The sequence below is a fragment of the Talpa occidentalis genome, unplaced genomic scaffold (genome assembly GCF_014898055.3).
Source record: "Talpa occidentalis isolate TD23 unplaced genomic scaffold, MPIMG_talOcc4v2.1 talOcc4.3, whole genome shotgun sequence".
In the NCBI taxonomy this organism is placed as follows: domain Eukaryota; kingdom Metazoa; phylum Chordata; class Mammalia; order Eulipotyphla; family Talpidae; genus Talpa; species Talpa occidentalis.
The window spans coordinates 50,889,173-50,906,296 of NW_023603184.1; the positions used below are offsets into that span (position 1 = coordinate 50,889,173).

Here is a 17,124-nt window from a genome sequence, read left to right on the forward strand (position 1 = left end):
GCATTGTACTCAATTAGTTTGAACTGACTACTTGAAGCACCAGATTTTTAAATGTCTCACTTCAATTTAATTCAAAATACTAAGGACCCCATTCATTTCAAGTTACTTGCTCCATGGGTGCCAGCCACCGTGTCTCCATAAATAGGCTTTTCTGGGGGCTAATGAAGACTCATTGCCTCTGGGTTTTGTGGTACTGGCATTTAAGTATCTAAAATATCACTTTTTCTTTTTATGAGCGTCTCAGACTTTTTTTTCTTCCCATTTTAAGGTCTGTATGGAATTGGATATATGTGATTCTCTAATGTTACTAGTAATGAGTATAATTTAGTAGAATATACTAGAAAGTTACAATAATTAACGAATAATCCCAAACACAAGTCTTATGCCCATTCAGGATATTGGTTCAGTAGACCAAATTTCATTGAATGAAAGGTGACTGTAATGTTTCTTCCTACTGATGTTACTGCCAGATGATGGTAAAATGTGAAGTAGGCAAATTTTACTTGGTCTTCTCCCATTTTCTTTTTGAGCATCTGTTTCTATCTTTGTTTTTCTTCAGGTCCCTATTGTTGTCATCTAGTTTTTCATAAATTTCCTGAGTCCATAGATATTTGCAGCTTAATGCAAATATTTGCCAATGAATGAACAAAATTCTTAATGTCCAGTAGAATGCTATAATGCAAAAGTAATTTCAGACTATGGGAGGAAATGAAGATCTGCTTTGGAGGTGATAGGGATTTCCAACATAGCTTAAATACAAATAGTGAACAAGTGCTCTGGCTGCCTGATCGTGCTGGACCTAGACTCTCAGTTGGCTTTACTGTGTCTAGACCCGTGATTCTCTGAATAGGTTACATAGATGTTATTTTGTTTAGAAATGGAATTGAGGGCCTCTCCTGGTGGCGTAGCGGTTGAGCGCTGGGTTGCGAAGCTGCCCATAGCCTCTGCAGTGCCAGTTCGATCCCCAGCCACTGGCGAGGGTCCCACATGGTGCACAGACCTCTCCTGCTGCCCGCTGCTCCCCTCAGCAGTGTATTTCTTCGTTGGTCTGCCTGTTCTGTTCCCCGGTCTGGCTCTGGTGAATTCTCTCACCCTCCCGCGCTTCTGACTGTACCCAGTGCTTGTATAAATAAATAAATAAATCTTAAAATAAAATCAATAAATAAAATGAAATAAAAAAGAAAAGAATGCAAAAAAAAAAAAGAAATGGAATAGAAGTGGAATTGAAGTTTAACTCTAGATCTCAGTATTTGTTCTTTTTTTTTGCATGTTATCCTTTTTTAGTTTGCTTTGACTCTAAGTCTGTGAAGATAATATTGTAGGAAAAAAAATAAAACCCTCCATACTTAAGGTTTATGTTCAAGAGGAAAAGCAGAACATAACATAATAGTTATACCATCTTGTCACATTGAATAGAACATGACAGAACCTATATTTACAAATGTACACCCTTCTTTAGAACCAGATGACTGCTCTCAATTTGGAAATAAACCATCTGCTTATTGTTTAAATTCTTGGGTAACTTACTAAACCACAGCTATAAACAGAAGTAATATTCTTCATTTCTTTAAAACCAGTGCAGAGGTCCATTGTCTCCATATGTACTGTATATTTCCTGTATACTGAATCAGATTGTAACCCTAATGTTTTTACCTCTGTAAGTGATTATTCTTATTATTATTCTACCAGGTGTCTTTAATTGTCTCTAGTAGGTGATATTGTGGCAGTTTGAAAATTAATTTTAGTGTAACATAGAGGGAGATATAAAGTTTATTATATTTTTAAATTTTCTACTAGATTATAAGTTAAAGACAGTGGCAATTCCAACTTCTTTACAAAGCAGGTCCAAAATATGTTCATCTGCTGTGTGTGCACTACACCTATATACTATGTAGTATGTATATATGCACTATGGTGAATAGATATGCTATTAGAAGTTTGACCAACAGTTGATACGAGATTCTTTTTTTTTTTAATTTTCACATCACATAATAGGGAATTAAAGTGAAGTAAAATATGGCCATTCCATCTTATGTTCAAAACATTGATTGAGGTGAATGGAATGTGAGTGAAATCAAAATTTTGTTTCAGAAGTGAATGTGGCATAGGAAACAAAATAGATCTGTGGTGTATGCTATTGTAGAAATATTTATATTTAATAGGCACATTTATTCTTTACCTTAAAGGGATAAGTAGGGATTAAAGAGGAATTCTAAAATAATGAAGTTATGTATTTAAATATGATCTGACAAAATCTATGTTTAAATTGATATTTTAGATTAGGGATCAGCAAACTATAACCTAATGTCTGTTTTTATAAATAAAGTTTAATTGGAGCCATGTCCATTCACTGACTGATGTATGGTCTATGGGTGCTTTCATGCTTTGATGGCAGGGTGGAGTCATTATAATGGGTGTGGTATAGTCTGAAAAGCCTAAAATATTTATTATTTGACCCCTGGCAGTAAAGTTTGCTGACCCCTGGTTTAGATAATATACATATATTTTTATATATAAATTAACTATTTAGGTTGCTTTAAATATGTTCACCATCTCATTTGTTTTCTGTTTGTCACCTCTTTTGTATCTTTGTTCCTCTTGTATTCCTTGGGGGAAGAGAAGGTAAAAAAGATGTTACATTTATTAAAAAATTTTACCTTTTTGTTCACATTATGTTTATTGAGGAAAGTAGGTTTATATCATTTCATCTGCTCTGGAGGCTGAAAACTCGACAAATGGGTACTTTCGTACCCTACCCTACCTGCTACTAGCGCCCAAACAGCCCTCCACCATGTTCCAGTAAGTTCTTCCCTCCCCCCCACACTCACCTACTTCCCTCCCCTCTGGTTGCCTCAGTTTTATTGTCAGATGTTAACAATTTATTATTCATTTGCTTTTGACTGAGCCTTCTCTGTGTTTCTCTATATCCCACGTATAATTGAGACCATCCAGTATTTTCTTCTTCTAACTTATTTTGCTTAGTGTTGTCCTCTCCAGTTTCATCCCTATTGTCGCATGTGGCAGGGGTTCATCTTTTTTATTGCTGATCAGTATGTATGTTTACATAGCACATTTTTCTGATCAATTCCTCTGTCCTTGGGAACTTAGACTATTTCCATAACATAGCTACTTTAACTCGGGCTGCAGTGAACACAGGTGTGCGATATATCCCTTCCAATTAGTGTTTTTTTATTCTTTAGATAGACACCAACAGTGCGCGTTGATTCCTTGTTCCTACATCCTCGCCAAAGCCTGTTGCCTCTGATCTGTTTGATGTGGCCCATTCTCAGGGGTGTGAGGCAGAGTAGCATGGTGGCTTTGCTTTGCATTTCCCTGGTAATAAGTGATGATGAGGAGTTTTTCATTTGCCTTTTGGCCATCTGCATGTCTTTGTGGAGAAGTGTTTATTTAGCTTTTCTGCTCATTTGTGATTGGGTCAATTGTTTTTGTTGAGTTGCATGAATTATTTTTATATTTTGAATGTCAGCCCTTTATCACATGTATTATGTGCAGATATTTTCTCCCATTCAGCAGGGTGTCTTTTTGTTTTATTGATAGTTTCTTTCATTGGGCAGAATGTTAATCCCACTTGTTCATATTTGTTTTTTCCTCTCTTACTGTTAGAATGAATCTCCAAAGAAGTTACTGAAACCAATGCTGTGGAGTGTTTCACCTATTAATTTGTCAATGTATTTTATAGTTTTGCATCTTATATCTATGTCTTTAACCAATTTTGAATTATTTTTTCTTTACACTCTGAGATGGTTCGGTGTGTGGGGTTCTTGGGTCTCTATCAGAAATGATTCAGCCTATGTTCCTATTCATCAGAACATGACGAGTTTATTAAAGAAAAGAGAAAAAGGGAAAAGAAACATTTGCATAGACACAGGCCAGTAGAAGTGCTGCATTTTTGAAAGGCATAAATTTAAGAAAGGAAATGCATATATAGGTACAGGAGGGAAGTCTTAAAAGACAAGAACTGTGTTTTGCTAAAGCAAGGGGTGTTCCTTTATGGTGTTTTTGATGAAATTACTGTGGGGAATTATCACCTTGGGGTCAGATTGGGATGGTTTTCTATGATTGATAATCCTCTCTGCCCCCACCTCTGGCTGATAATCTTTCTGACCTCACCTCGCATTTCTGGAAACTTCCACAGCCAGATTTAGTTGAAAATTCATTAATCTTCTCTACCCGCACCTCTGATGTTTGTCCTTGTGAGACATTCCATCCTAAATTTTTCTACTCTCAGCTTCCATTAGTGGTGAATCTAGTTGCATTCATTTGATTGCGGCTATCCAGTTTTCCCAACACTATTTGCTGAAGAGACTCTCCTTTCTCCAGTGTTTACTTTTGGCTCTTTTGTTAAGAGTCACTGTTGATAGATGTGTGGGATTATTTCTAGGGTCTCAATTCTGTTCCATTTCTTTGTGTGTCTGTTTTTGTTCCAGTAGCTTAGTGTTTTTAGAATTATAGATTTGTGGTATAGCTTGAAGGCTGGAAGTGTGAGGCCACCATCCTTCCTCATTTTTGTCAGGATCGCCTTGACTATTTGGAGTCTTTTGTGGTTCCCTATGAATTTCAGTATTGATTGTTTTGTTTCTTTGAAGAATTGCCATTGAAGCCTTGATAGGGATTGCATTGATCTGCACATTTCTTTGGGTAGTATAGCCATTTCAACAAACTTTGTGCCAGTGCATGAGAAGGGAGTATCTTCTCATTTCTGTGTGTCCTATTTTATTTCTTTCAAAGGCGTCTTACAGTTTTCCTTGTATAGGTCCTTTGCCTCCTTTGTTACGGTCACTCTTCGGTATTTATTTTTTTGTGTAGTTGTGAATGGAATCATGTTCCTGATTTCTTCCACTTCTAGATTATTATTTGCATGTTGAATACAACTGATTTTTGCTCCTTGATTTTCTACCCTGCTGCTTTATTGAATTTAGTGGTTTAATGTGTCTTTACCCTTTTCCAGGTTTATCATCATGTCTGCAAATCACAGACATTTTAGTTATTCTTTCCCAGTTTGGATTCCTTTTATATTTCTCTTTCACCTGATTTGCTCCAACTTGGATGTCCTGTCCCATGTGGAAGAGTAGAGGTAGAAATGGACACTCTTGTCTTGAGCCAGATCTGAGAGAAAAAGCTTTTTACCACTGACTGTGATGGTGCCCGTGGATCTGTTGTATGTGGCCTTTATTATATTGAAGAGTATTCCCATCTATGCCTTGTTTTTTTGAGGCTTTTTATCAGAAATGCATGTTGAATCTTATCAGATGCTTTCTTTGCATCTATTGATATAATCATGTTTTTTCACCTTCCTTTTCTTAATACGATGAATTACGTTTAGATGTTACGCTAACCCAGTATCCATAGCGTAGACGCAGCTTGGTCATCACATATAATCCTTTTGATACATTGATGGATTTTGTTTGCTAAGAACTTGTCATTTTTGTTTCCATGTTCATCAGAGAAATTGGTTTGTAATTCTGTTTTTGGTGATGTGTTTGTTAGGTTTTGGTATCAGAGTGATTTTGGTCTCATAATATGAAGTTGGAAGCCTTCTCTCTCTCTGCGTGCTTTTGAAGATTTTGAGTAGGATAGTTATTCATCTTTGAAGGTTTGGTAAAACTTGTTATTGTAACCAATTGTGACTGGACTTTTTTTAATGTGAGGCTTTCAATTACTGTTTCAGTTTTCTTGCTTGTGATTGATTTGTTTAGGTTTCCTGAATCTTTCCGGGTTCAGTGTTGGAGGATTATGTGCAACTAAGAATTTCTCCATTTTATCTAGCTTATTCATTTTGTTGTTGTTCATTTATATAGGTGTTCATAGTAATCTCTTATGATCCTCTTTATTTCTAAAATATCATTGTAATTTCTCCTCGTTCATTTTTTATTCTATTTATTAATTTTTTTTTTATTAATGAGTCTAACCAGAGGGGTTTATTTTTATTTTTATTTTATTTTTTTGGTCTGTGAAGAACCAGCTTTTTGCCTCATTGATCCTTTGGGACTGTCATTTTGATTTGTTTTCATTTTGATTTGATTTCATTTATTTCTGCTTTCTTTTTTATTTCCTTCGTTTGATGGTTTTTGATTTTATTTGTTATTTTTATCTAATATCTTGAGGTGAGATTATGGTTGTCTATTTGAGTTCTTGTTTCTTGATGTGGGTCTGTACTTCTATGTACTTTTCTCTTAGTACTTCTTTTGCTGTGTCCCATATGTACTGAACCCTCAGGATGTTTATTAATGCCCACTAGTTTTGAAAATATTCTGTGATATTGACTTGTTCTGTTATTGTCCATATTTGTTTTTTATCACTTTTTTTCTTTAAAGATTTATATTTTATTTATACAATAACTGGGGTACAGGCCAGATGCGCGGGAGGGTGAGAGGATCCACCAGAGACAGAACAGGGAGCAGAACAGGCAGATGGACCAAAGGCACTGCTGAGGGGAGCAGCAGGCGAGGCAGGAGAGGTCTGCTGAGCCGTATGGGTTGCTCCGCGGCTGGCAGGGATCGAACTATCACTGCAGAGGGTGCAGACAGCCTCACAGCCCTGAGCTCAAACCGCTGCGCCACTGGGGAGGCCCGGTTTTTTTTTTTTTTTTTTTTTTTTATCTTTTTGACTTACTTTGCTGATCTTAGGTTCTTTCATTTTGTTGAAAATGGCCACATTTCGTTCTTTCTTGTAACTCTATGGCAAATATATACCACATCTTCTTGATCCAGTTATCTTTCAGTGTACATTAGGCTGCTTCCATGTCTTAGCTATTATCAAGAATGTTGCTATGAATATTGTGGAAGAGGTTTTTATGTCCATGGTTTTATATTCTATGGGTAAATGCCCAAGAGTTGGATTGATGGGTCTGATGGTATTTTCATTTTTAGTTTTTTAAGCTAAACCCAGATTGATTTCTATAATTTTCCCAATAGTTCATTACCAAAAAAGTAATTGGATTCTTTTTTCTCAGCATCCTCTCCAATACTACTTGTTGGGGGGGGGGTGTGTCTTTTTTAATAGGTGCTGTCCTCATGGAGTGATATGCTATCTCATTGTAGTTTTAATCTGCATCTTTTATTAGAAATGAAAAACCTTTTTTCTTATATCTTTTGGCCTTCTGGATAGCCTCTTTGGTGTATTGTCTGTTCATATCATGTGCCTATATTAATTGGGTTATTTGTTTTTATACTTTGAATTGTATGATGTTTTTACATATTTTGGATGTTAATCCCTCGTCAGTTATATATTGTGTGAATTTTCTCCCATTCTATAGGTTATCTAATCATATAGATTTTTTTTTTCTATGTATATGCTTTTTAACTTGAGGTTAATCCCAGTTGTTTATTTTTGGTTTTAATTCTTTTGTCATAGAGGTTGAGTCACCAAAAATATTTTTATTGTTGATTTCATAGAATGTATTGCCAGTGAAAAACCTGCTTCCTTAATCTTTGTGCTTATATCGTTACATATTGGGGAAGGTGCTAGAATACATAAATATTAAATGTATTTTTCCCCTCCAGAATCTCACTGTTTACTTGGTGAGCCAGAACAATAAGGAAATAATCATAGAACAGTAATAAGTGTTGTGACTCTTTGATGTTAATTTTTGCTTTTCATATTTAGAACTATGACTAGCCTTATTCATTTTTGGGTTTTTATTAATCCAGTCCACATTTTTACATTTGAAAAATCAAAATTAGTATTTCTCAAGTATCTTCTTATCTCAAGTGTTATAGATTAAAGTAAAAATAAAACTTTGACTTTGGATTCATTATTTTACATTTATCTTGCTCTTTATACATATGTCAATTTCTGTATTAACCATCACAGGAAGGCAGGTTGATATTAGCTGTCACCTTTTTACAGAAGTTAGAGCTTAGAGTGTTTGAGGCCCTGCCTAAAGTTATCTATACAGTAGAAAGTGGAAGTAAGATCACTAAAATTCCAGTTGCTTGACAATAGGCAATAAATATCTGCTGACTATGACATTGATGAGTATATTTACTAGCTGCAGGTTAAAATAACCCACTGAAATTTTTTTGTATTAGGATACTTTAAAAGTTATGATTATTCTGCTTTTCAAGGTTTAAATATACTAAAGGTATTTTACATATTAAATTTAGTTATTTTGTGCTTTTTGAAAAATGAATTAAGGAGTATTAGACTGTATGTACAGTTGTTGATTTATAGGCTGTATACCCCTGAAACCTATGTAATGTTCTAAACCAATGTTATTTCAATTAAAAACATACACACAGGGCCTCCCCAGTGGTGCAGTGGTTGAGCGCTGGGCTGCGAAGCCGTCCAGAGCCTCTGCAGTGCTGGTTCGATCCCTGGCCACAGGCAAGGTCCCACGTGGCGTGCAGATCTCTCCTGCCACGCCCGCCGCTCCCCTCATAAGTGTACTTCATCAGTCTGCCTGTTCTGTTCCCCACTCTGTCTCTGGTGAATCCTCTCACCCTCCCACCCTTCTGACTGTACCCAGTGCCTGCATAAATAAATAAATAAATAAATAAATAAATAAATAAATAAATAAATAAATAAAGCTTTAAAAAAATACACACAAAGTACTAGATTGCAAGAGTTTCAAAGTTACTCAGAGTATTCTGGTTTTTTTTTTTTAATTTATTTTTTTTTTTTAGATTTATTTATTTATTTATTTATACAAGCACTGGGTACAGTCAGAAGCGCGGGAGGGTGAGAGAATTCACCAGAGCCAGAGCAGGGAGCAGAACAGGCAGAGTGATGAAATACACTGCTGAGGGGAGCAGCTGGTGAGACAGGAGAGGTCTGCGCGCCATGTGGGACCCTCCTCTGGTGGCGGGGGAGCAGCTGGGGATCGAACCGGCGCTGCGGGCAGCCTCGCAACCCAGCGCTCAACCGCTGCGCCACCAGAGAGACCCAGAGTATTCTGTTTTAAACCTATTTATGTTTGAATGTAACCAAAATTGTTACTTTTATGTAAATTTTTACTTTATTTTTTGTTGTTGCCAAGTAATATATGTGCATGGTAGAATGTTAGAAAATAAAGATAGAAAAACATTCATAGTGTTCTACTGTTATTAAATCATCCTTCTAGGTCTTTTTTGATTTGCACATATATACACATGAACACAAGGGTCCAATTCAGAAATTTGCATTTTTGACGTCTGGATTTCATGTCTCTTAAGTCTTGTCTAATACTTTTCTTAATGCCTATCTTTCTTTTTTTTTTTTTTTTAAAGATTTATTTTTATTTATTTATACAAGCACTGGGTACAGTCAGAAGCGCGGGAGGGTGAGAGACTTCACCAGAGCCAGAGCAGGGAGCAGAGCAGGCAGAAGGACCGAAGTACACTGCTGAGGGGAGCAGCGGGCGGCAGGAGAGGTCTGCGCGCCATGTGGGACCCTCCTCCAGTGGCCGGGGAGCAGCCGGGGATCGAACCGGCGCTGCAGAGTCTGCGGGCAGCTTCGCAACCCAGCGCTCAACCGCTGCGCCACCGGGGAGGCCCAATGCCTATCTTTCTTGATAACCTATTTTTAAACAAGGACATACAGATTTTTTTTCTCCCTGCACCTGCCAGAAATTTGTTGAATGCAGACATTTAGTATTAATCATCTTAGTTGTTTTCAAAAGTCAAGAAGAGGGAAATTTTAATCAAGAAGTTGCTGGAGATAAATTTACCATTGCTGATAATTAGTCCTATATCACTATTTTTGACATTTGTGAGTAGTTGTTTGGGTAAGGGTCAGTGAAAAGCAATCTCTTTGGTAGAGGTTAAAAAAAAAAGGTCTTTTACTCCATTGTTCCCCTGTAGAATCAAAGGAAGCTCAATTGAATTGACAAAATGCTATTAGAACGGTATATCCTTGAAGATGTGGGTGGAAAAAACTGATGAAATTAGTCAAATAAGTCTTTCTATTTGGAAAGAAAATATTAAATTTAGTATTCTACTAGATAAAGTACAGAAAAAGAATGAGATCTTTAAAATGTCTCAGTTTTGGGGACATAAAAAAAATAATTAATCTGTTTTAGAGAAGTGATTGCACACTTATGTGTTAACAATCCTATCAGTAGATTAAATCGGGAAAAAACGGAAAGTTGTAATTATAGATCATCAAGAATAGAAAAAAATACAAGTACATCGTTGGTGAGATTTTATTTTCTTTTAATACATTTCTATAACTAGTACTTTCAACATCAGTTTTATATGTTTCAGTAAAGTTCTGTCGTAACAAATTCATCCATTTATAATTTGATTATTTTTTGGTTTGTGAATCCCTCTCCTCATTAATGTTAACTTTCGCCAAATTATGTATTAGAATTAAATTCCTATTGCGCTGCATTCACAAAAATTTGCCTTAAGATTTTTTTTTTTTCATTTAGCATTTACATACCCCTTCCCCACTTTTATGAGTATGTATATGTGGGAATGTTTTAAAGTTTGTTACCCCTCTGTAAAGACTGTTAGAAAACTGTTTTTATTTAAAAATTGCATGCTGTATTTTTATCAGTATAGTTGAATTGAAAGGATTTGTTACCTCTAATCATTGAATCAATTTAGCTTTCTAATCCCATAACAATGTGTACTTGTAATAATAAAGATTTGTGATTTTCAGGCTTAGTTGGTCTTTTAGTATTGCTTGGAAGTTCTATGATCTATCCTAAGTTTTTCTTTTCACACTTACTTTTCATGTATTTCACACTTACTCCCCTGTTCTTAAGTAGTGCCTTTGTCAGTCTTAAAAGATTATCCTGTCTCCTAATTCTGAGAGTGGGAGGAGAAGCAAGTGGTGGGAGGGAGAGAAAGAAAGGGGGAGAGATGAGGTGAGGGACAGAGAGATGCAGAGAGAGGATTTATCTGTATTTTTTCCCTTTTACCATAGCTAACATTGCTATGTGTGCTGTTATCGATTTTCTCTCAACTCTGCTTTTTAGCAACAACTCAATGTCAAGGAATTCCTTACCTTCATTGGGTTGAGAGTTTACTTAACACTGATTATATCCTCTTACTCAGTACTCAACTATATTCTTGTAAATGCCACCCTATTAAAATTTTATTTTTATTTAAAATTTTTAAAATATTTATTTATGCGTATAAGAGCTAGGGTGCAGGCCAGAGGTGGGGGAGAGGTAAGAGGATTCACCAGAAACAGAGTGGGGAGCAGAACAGGCTGCAGGGAGCGGCAGGCTAGACAGGAGAGATCTGCTGGGCCTTGTGGGTCAGCTCCCTGGCCAAGGATGGAACTCATGCTGCAGTGGCTGCAGATAGCTTCATAGTGCTGAGACTGAACCCTTTGTGCCACCAGGGAGGCTCCTTGTTAAAATTTTAATTTGGCTTCTTTGCAATACAAAATCATACACTGTTGACAACTTATTCCCTTAAAAGTTAATTTTTTTGGTCAAGTATTAATGTAATTTAAACAGCCAACTAGTATGCTCCAAAGTTATTAGAGAAACAGTAGTATTCTTTCTTACCTCTTCCATTGCCTGATCTCTCAACCCAGAGGCAGTTACTTAGGGCTCCTTTTTTCTTCTTCCTTGTACCTAAATGAACACATTTACGTTGCTATTTATACTGCACTAATTTTGTATGCATATAGTAGTTTCAACCTATTTTTTATGCCTCTTGTCCTTTGGATTTCTTTAGATGTAGATTCAGTTTTTCATTTAAGCTTCTTTTTTGGTTCATTTAAATTATGTTTAGTAGAGTATCCTTTGAGTTATATTTTTGATTATTGAAGGGTGTAAATGCGTTCCTCTTATGCCAGATGAAAAAAGAAACACATAGTGAATAGATAAATTTGCGTCCTCTCTTAACTCAATGATACTCTCATGAAGTCTTTCATTTTCAACCTCACTGGTCCTTGACCTTTGTACTTCTTGCCCCTTCTGGCTGAAACAGCCTGTGATATCTTTAAATTCATACGGTGAAAGATCTCCCTCCCCAATGTTACGATTTTAGATGGGTCTGTGGGAAATAATTAGGAGTAAATGAAATAATGGGAGCTCTACCCTCCTGAGTGAGATTAATTCCTTCTAAGAGTACATAGAGAGCTGCTTTTCTCTTCTCTGTATGTGAAGATATAAGAAGACATCCATGTGTAAAACGGAAGCTAGGCCTTCATTGGATACCTAATCATCAAGCTTTCATTTTGTTTTCTTATAAGATTTTAAAAATTTTAGCTGTTACATTTAGGTCTTTGATCCCCTTTGAGTGAATTTTTGTTTATAATGTAATGGGCTATGTTCATTGTTTTGCATATGGATATTCCCACTCCTCCCTCTCTGCCATTTGTTAAACGATTTTTTTCCCCATTGAATGATCTTGGCACCTTACTGAATATCATTAATCTATATACAAGGATGCATTTTTGTTTGCAGGCAGACTGATGGATTCTGCCGTCTGCTGAATAAAGACAGCATACTCTTAGAGAATAAAAGCTTGAGTAGCAAAGAACTTAAACGCAGTTAGTGTGCATAGAGAGAAAGAATATAATTAAAATAGTTACCCCATTAAATCCCCGTCATTACCCATCTCCTGGTGGGTAAATGCCCAGCCAGACAGGATTGGTCCTCAGTTGGGCAGCTGAGGCTCAAAACCTTGGTATGAGTCTAAGGCACCCTCTGGTGGGGAACCATAGAGACGGAGTAGAAAGGGCCAGGCAAGTTTGGAAGGAAAAGGGTAAAATCAAAGGGGGTGCAAGTCAAGACAAAGACTGCCATTGCCAGCCTCGCACGGGTGTCTCAGCATGTCCTTGTCTCTTTCCAGTACCTGCTTCCTGTCCCCCAAGTCCCTGGCACGAGTTCAAGGTCGAGGAGCATGCTTGGCTGCTGCTTTTCATGTCTTCTCTGCTTTAACCACCCTCCTCCACATCTTCTTCCAGATAGCTCGTTTCTTCCTTCTTCTCCCAGTCTTTTTCTTGCTGCTCAGCCCCATCCTTCCTTGTGTAGAGCAGGGAACCTGAAACCTCCCCTTTCTATGGATATTACGTTCTTGTATTTTGGCTTTGTATTCTATTCTGTTGGCGTTGTTATCTTTCCTTTTGGCAGATCCACATTGGATTACTGTAGCTTTGATTTAATTTTTGAAATTAGGTCGTGTGAGTCCTCCATGTTTCTCCTTTTAAAGACTGTTTTGGTTATTTAGGGTTGTTTGATTTCTAGTGAATTTTGGGATGGTTTTTGTATTTTTGTAGATTAGTCATTGGGGCTGTTATAGAAATCCCATTGTTTCTGAATCATTTTGAGTATTATTGACATCTTAACAAATTAAGTCCTCTAGTTTATGAGCATAGTGTGTCTTTCCATTTATTTATATGTACTTTAATTTCTTTTCTGTAGTGCTTTATGGTTTTCAGTATACAAGTTTTTGCTTCTTTGGCTGCTTGTTTTTAAGTTATTTTGCTTTATTTTTTTATTCAATGCTATTTCATTTTTTTTTAAGATTTATTTATGCATACAAGAACTGGGGTACAGGCCAGGGTTGCGGGAGGTAAGAGGATTCACCTGACACAGAATGGGGAACAGAACAGGCAGACTGACTGAAACACACTGCTGAGGGGAGAAGCGGGCAAGACAGGAGAGGTCTGCTACACCTTGTGGGTAGCTTCCTGGCCAGCTGGGGATCAAACTCCTGCTGCAGAGGCTGTGGATGGCTTCACAGTGCTTAACCCCTTGTACCACCAGGAGGTCCCTCAATGCTTTTTTAAACCGCATTCTCACTTTCCTTTTAATATTGTTCATTGTTAGTATATGAAAACAATAGCATTTTTTTAGACATTAATATATGACATCACTGCATTACATCAGCTATCAGTATTCAGCAGTAGTCAGATGATTTGAACTGAATTCAAATGGAAACTAAAAATAGTAAAGAACTAATAATACATTATCATTTCTGAATTGAATCACTTTACTGTGTTTTAATTTAATCTTTGTTAAACAACCTAAGGTTTATATTTGTTTATATAACTGCACTAATTTAAAACTATAGACTGAAAGAATATCAGCAATTTGGAATTATCTTCGGTACAACTGAGTTTGAACTCTTCATAACCTTTTCATTCTTACAATATTTTTGGAGAGTAATTTAGAACTTATTGACCTTATTGTGCCTTATTGATACTTCTCTGAAAGTTGATGGAATTGTAATAATTTTGAATGCTTTTACATTTCAGTAGTATAAGATTAAATAAGATTATAGTTGATATATATATATTCCTCTTTTTTTTTAATTCACAGGCCACAGAAACCCTATTTAGAATGTGTGTCGCAAGAGGAATCATCACCACAATAAGAAATGGAGAAGTAAGATGGGAATTTGATATGATAATTAGTTCTTAATTCGCAGTATATAGTTTTAAAAATATATAACATGGTGAATTCTATAATACTTGACATAGCAAATTGAGGAATACCTGATATCCATAATGCTGAGTGAATCTGGCCTACAAATCTGTTTTAGCTTAGTCATATTGAACCAGATTTTGGGTTTAAAATAAATTGTGGGACCTTTTAACCTTTGGTCATCTATTGTTTTTACTCTTAAAAGAAAATAACATTGTATTTAATAATAACTTATGCAAATATATATACTTAATAAAATTAACCTAATACTTTTCCCTTCCTTCCTATTCTGTGTTCTGTAGATCTGATTCTTCTTTTTGAGGATAAAGTAATTAGAAATGTTGAAAGTTACGGCGGGGGGGAGGAGCAGTGAAATTTAGTCTGTTCTTTCTTGCAGTTGAAGTTATGAATTCTAAGTTTTGACTTTTCTAAATGCTCTTACAAATTATTAAAAAACAAAAAATCTACCACCTGAAAGAAATTTGTACTCTAAAATTATTACCAATCTAATTGCCATTCTGTCTTCTCTTTATTTATTCCCTCACCAAGACATACTTAGGTTCAAGTTGAATATTATGTCACATTGCTGTGTTTCCTTTTCTATTTTACTATACTTAAAGAAAACTAATATAGTATTTCTTATTCTGGAATTAAGTTCTATATAATTTAATGCAATATTTGTAAGTCAGTAACCTAAATATTTAATAATAGGAATTAGTGAATATTTAAGGAGCTAACTGAAATCGTATTACTGTATAACTATTATATAATTGTGTAAAATTTATCAGTTAATATATTTGCTCATTAGATTAAAATGTGCAGTCATTTTGAAATTACATACTCTTACATGTTTATATACATATATATAGAGAGAGTCAAATCACCTTGGTATTAATATAAAATATTATTTTTGTCTATGAAAAATACGTAATTAAACCCTTTGTATTCTTAATGAACTGCAGTATATAGTGTCATTTTGAGAAAAGAAAACATTTTAATAAGGTCAGACATATTTATCTTTCTAGAATATGTCAAAGTGAATTTCAGGTTTTAGTATTTACTATGTATTTTTTCATGGAGGGCACGATGCACTTTTGAACTTTATCTTCAGTTATAAGAAGGTTGGGGGAATATATACAGGGTGGTTTTTTATAAATAATCTGAGCATATCAGTGCACATTGGAGATATGTATGTATGTATGTATGTTATTTCACTTAATGTAGAGGAATTAGTTGAAGAAACTTTTGATCCACTTTCCCCCAGTTATTGTGGATTGCTCCAGGTGACTAAACTGGCTAACAGGTATTAATGTTGAATAAAGTGTTTAAGCACTCTTTGACTTTTTGTTTTTAGATGAGGTTAAAACCTTAAGGTGTATATAAGATCTCTTAAATCAATTGTTTCTGTTACATAAGATCTTGGAGAATGAAATGTGTCTATTTATTAATGGTACTAATTAATGGCATTAATTAATTTCATTGATTTTTCACATTTTAACTCATTATTTGTGAGAATCTTTATATAAATGTAAATTATAGAGTTAAGAAAATATGGTGGGGGCCTCCCCGGTGGTGCAGCGGTTGAGCGCTGGGTTGCAAAACTGCCTGCGGCCTCTGCGGTGCCAGTTCGATCCCCGGCTGCTCCCCGGCCACCGGAGGAGGGTTCCACATGGTGCGCAAACCTCTCCTGCCACCCGCTGCTCCCCTCAGCAGTGTACTTCGGTCCTTCTGCCTGCTCTGCTCCCCGCTCTGGCTCTGGTGAAGTCTCTGACCCTCCCATGCTTCTGACTGTTCCCAGTGCATGTATATACAAAACAAACAAACAAATAAATAAATAAAACATGCCTCTATTAAAAAAAAAAATATGGTGGTATTTTTAGTTACAAAAATTACTGCATGACATATAAGTATCCAGTAAATTAGGTAGCTGGGATAGGCCATACATTAGTTTTAATATATTTATTTAACTTTGGAAAGTAGATACTTAGGATAAACAAAACAAAAATATCATTGAATATGTGTATATAGAAGTGATATAGTATTTTGGAGATGGTAGCCTAAAGTGCTATGAAACTAGGTGATACTGTACGATTATCGCCAAGGTGCTTCCTCTCTTGGGGAGAAAACAATTGCTTAAATACTTGGGGGGAAAACATCCGGGAGAGAGTAGAATGCTTAGTTTAAGTTGAGCCTGAATGTAAATACTAGAATCTACATCTTCCTTGGAATGTGCTACATTTTGTTATCAAGGCAATAATAATTATTTGGGAGTAGAAGATAAACTAAAAGGTTAACAATTTATTGGATTATTTAAAACAGAAGCTTGAAATCACATGAATATCATATTAGAAAACTTATGATAAGCTAAGGTAGGAGAGTGGGAAAGAGTTTATTTATCCTGAGACATTAAAAAATTTGATTATTACTACAAAAATATCCCAATGCAATGATATCAGGTAGAAAGAAAGAAGACAGGTATATCCAAATTACAAAAATATCCAGCTTTGAGTAAATTTGTTGTTTGAGTGTATGGTGATACTGATCTTGGCTTGTCTATCTGTATTCCAACTAAAAGCCTGTGCTTTGCCTACTTATTGGACTACTTTTTTGCTTAGATTTCTTTTTTTTTTTTAAGATTTATTTATTTATTTATATAAGCACTTGGTTAAGTCAGAAGCGCGGGAGGGTGAGAGAATTCACCAGAGCCAGAGCGGGGAACAGAACAGGCAGACTGACTGAAATACACTGCTGAGAAGAGCAGTGGGAGCGGCAGGAGAGGTCTGTCACGCTAT

At 35.7% G+C, this 17,124-nt stretch overlaps 1 protein-coding gene across 3 annotated transcripts in view; it reads left to right on the top strand.

Moving 5' to 3' along the window:
- The window catches only part of TMEM135 (transmembrane protein 135), a 244,017-nt gene that overhangs the window by 81,082 nt on the left and 145,811 nt on the right, over nucleotides 1-17,124 (top strand). For all 3 annotated transcript variants that reach the window (XM_037523112.2, XM_054699590.1, XM_037523113.2), the window contains exon 5: nucleotides 14,228-14,293. In XM_037523112.2, coding sequence (XP_037379009.1) covers nucleotides 14,228-14,293 — 66 coding nt within the window. The remainder of the gene's footprint in view (nucleotides 1-14,227; nucleotides 14,294-17,124) is intronic.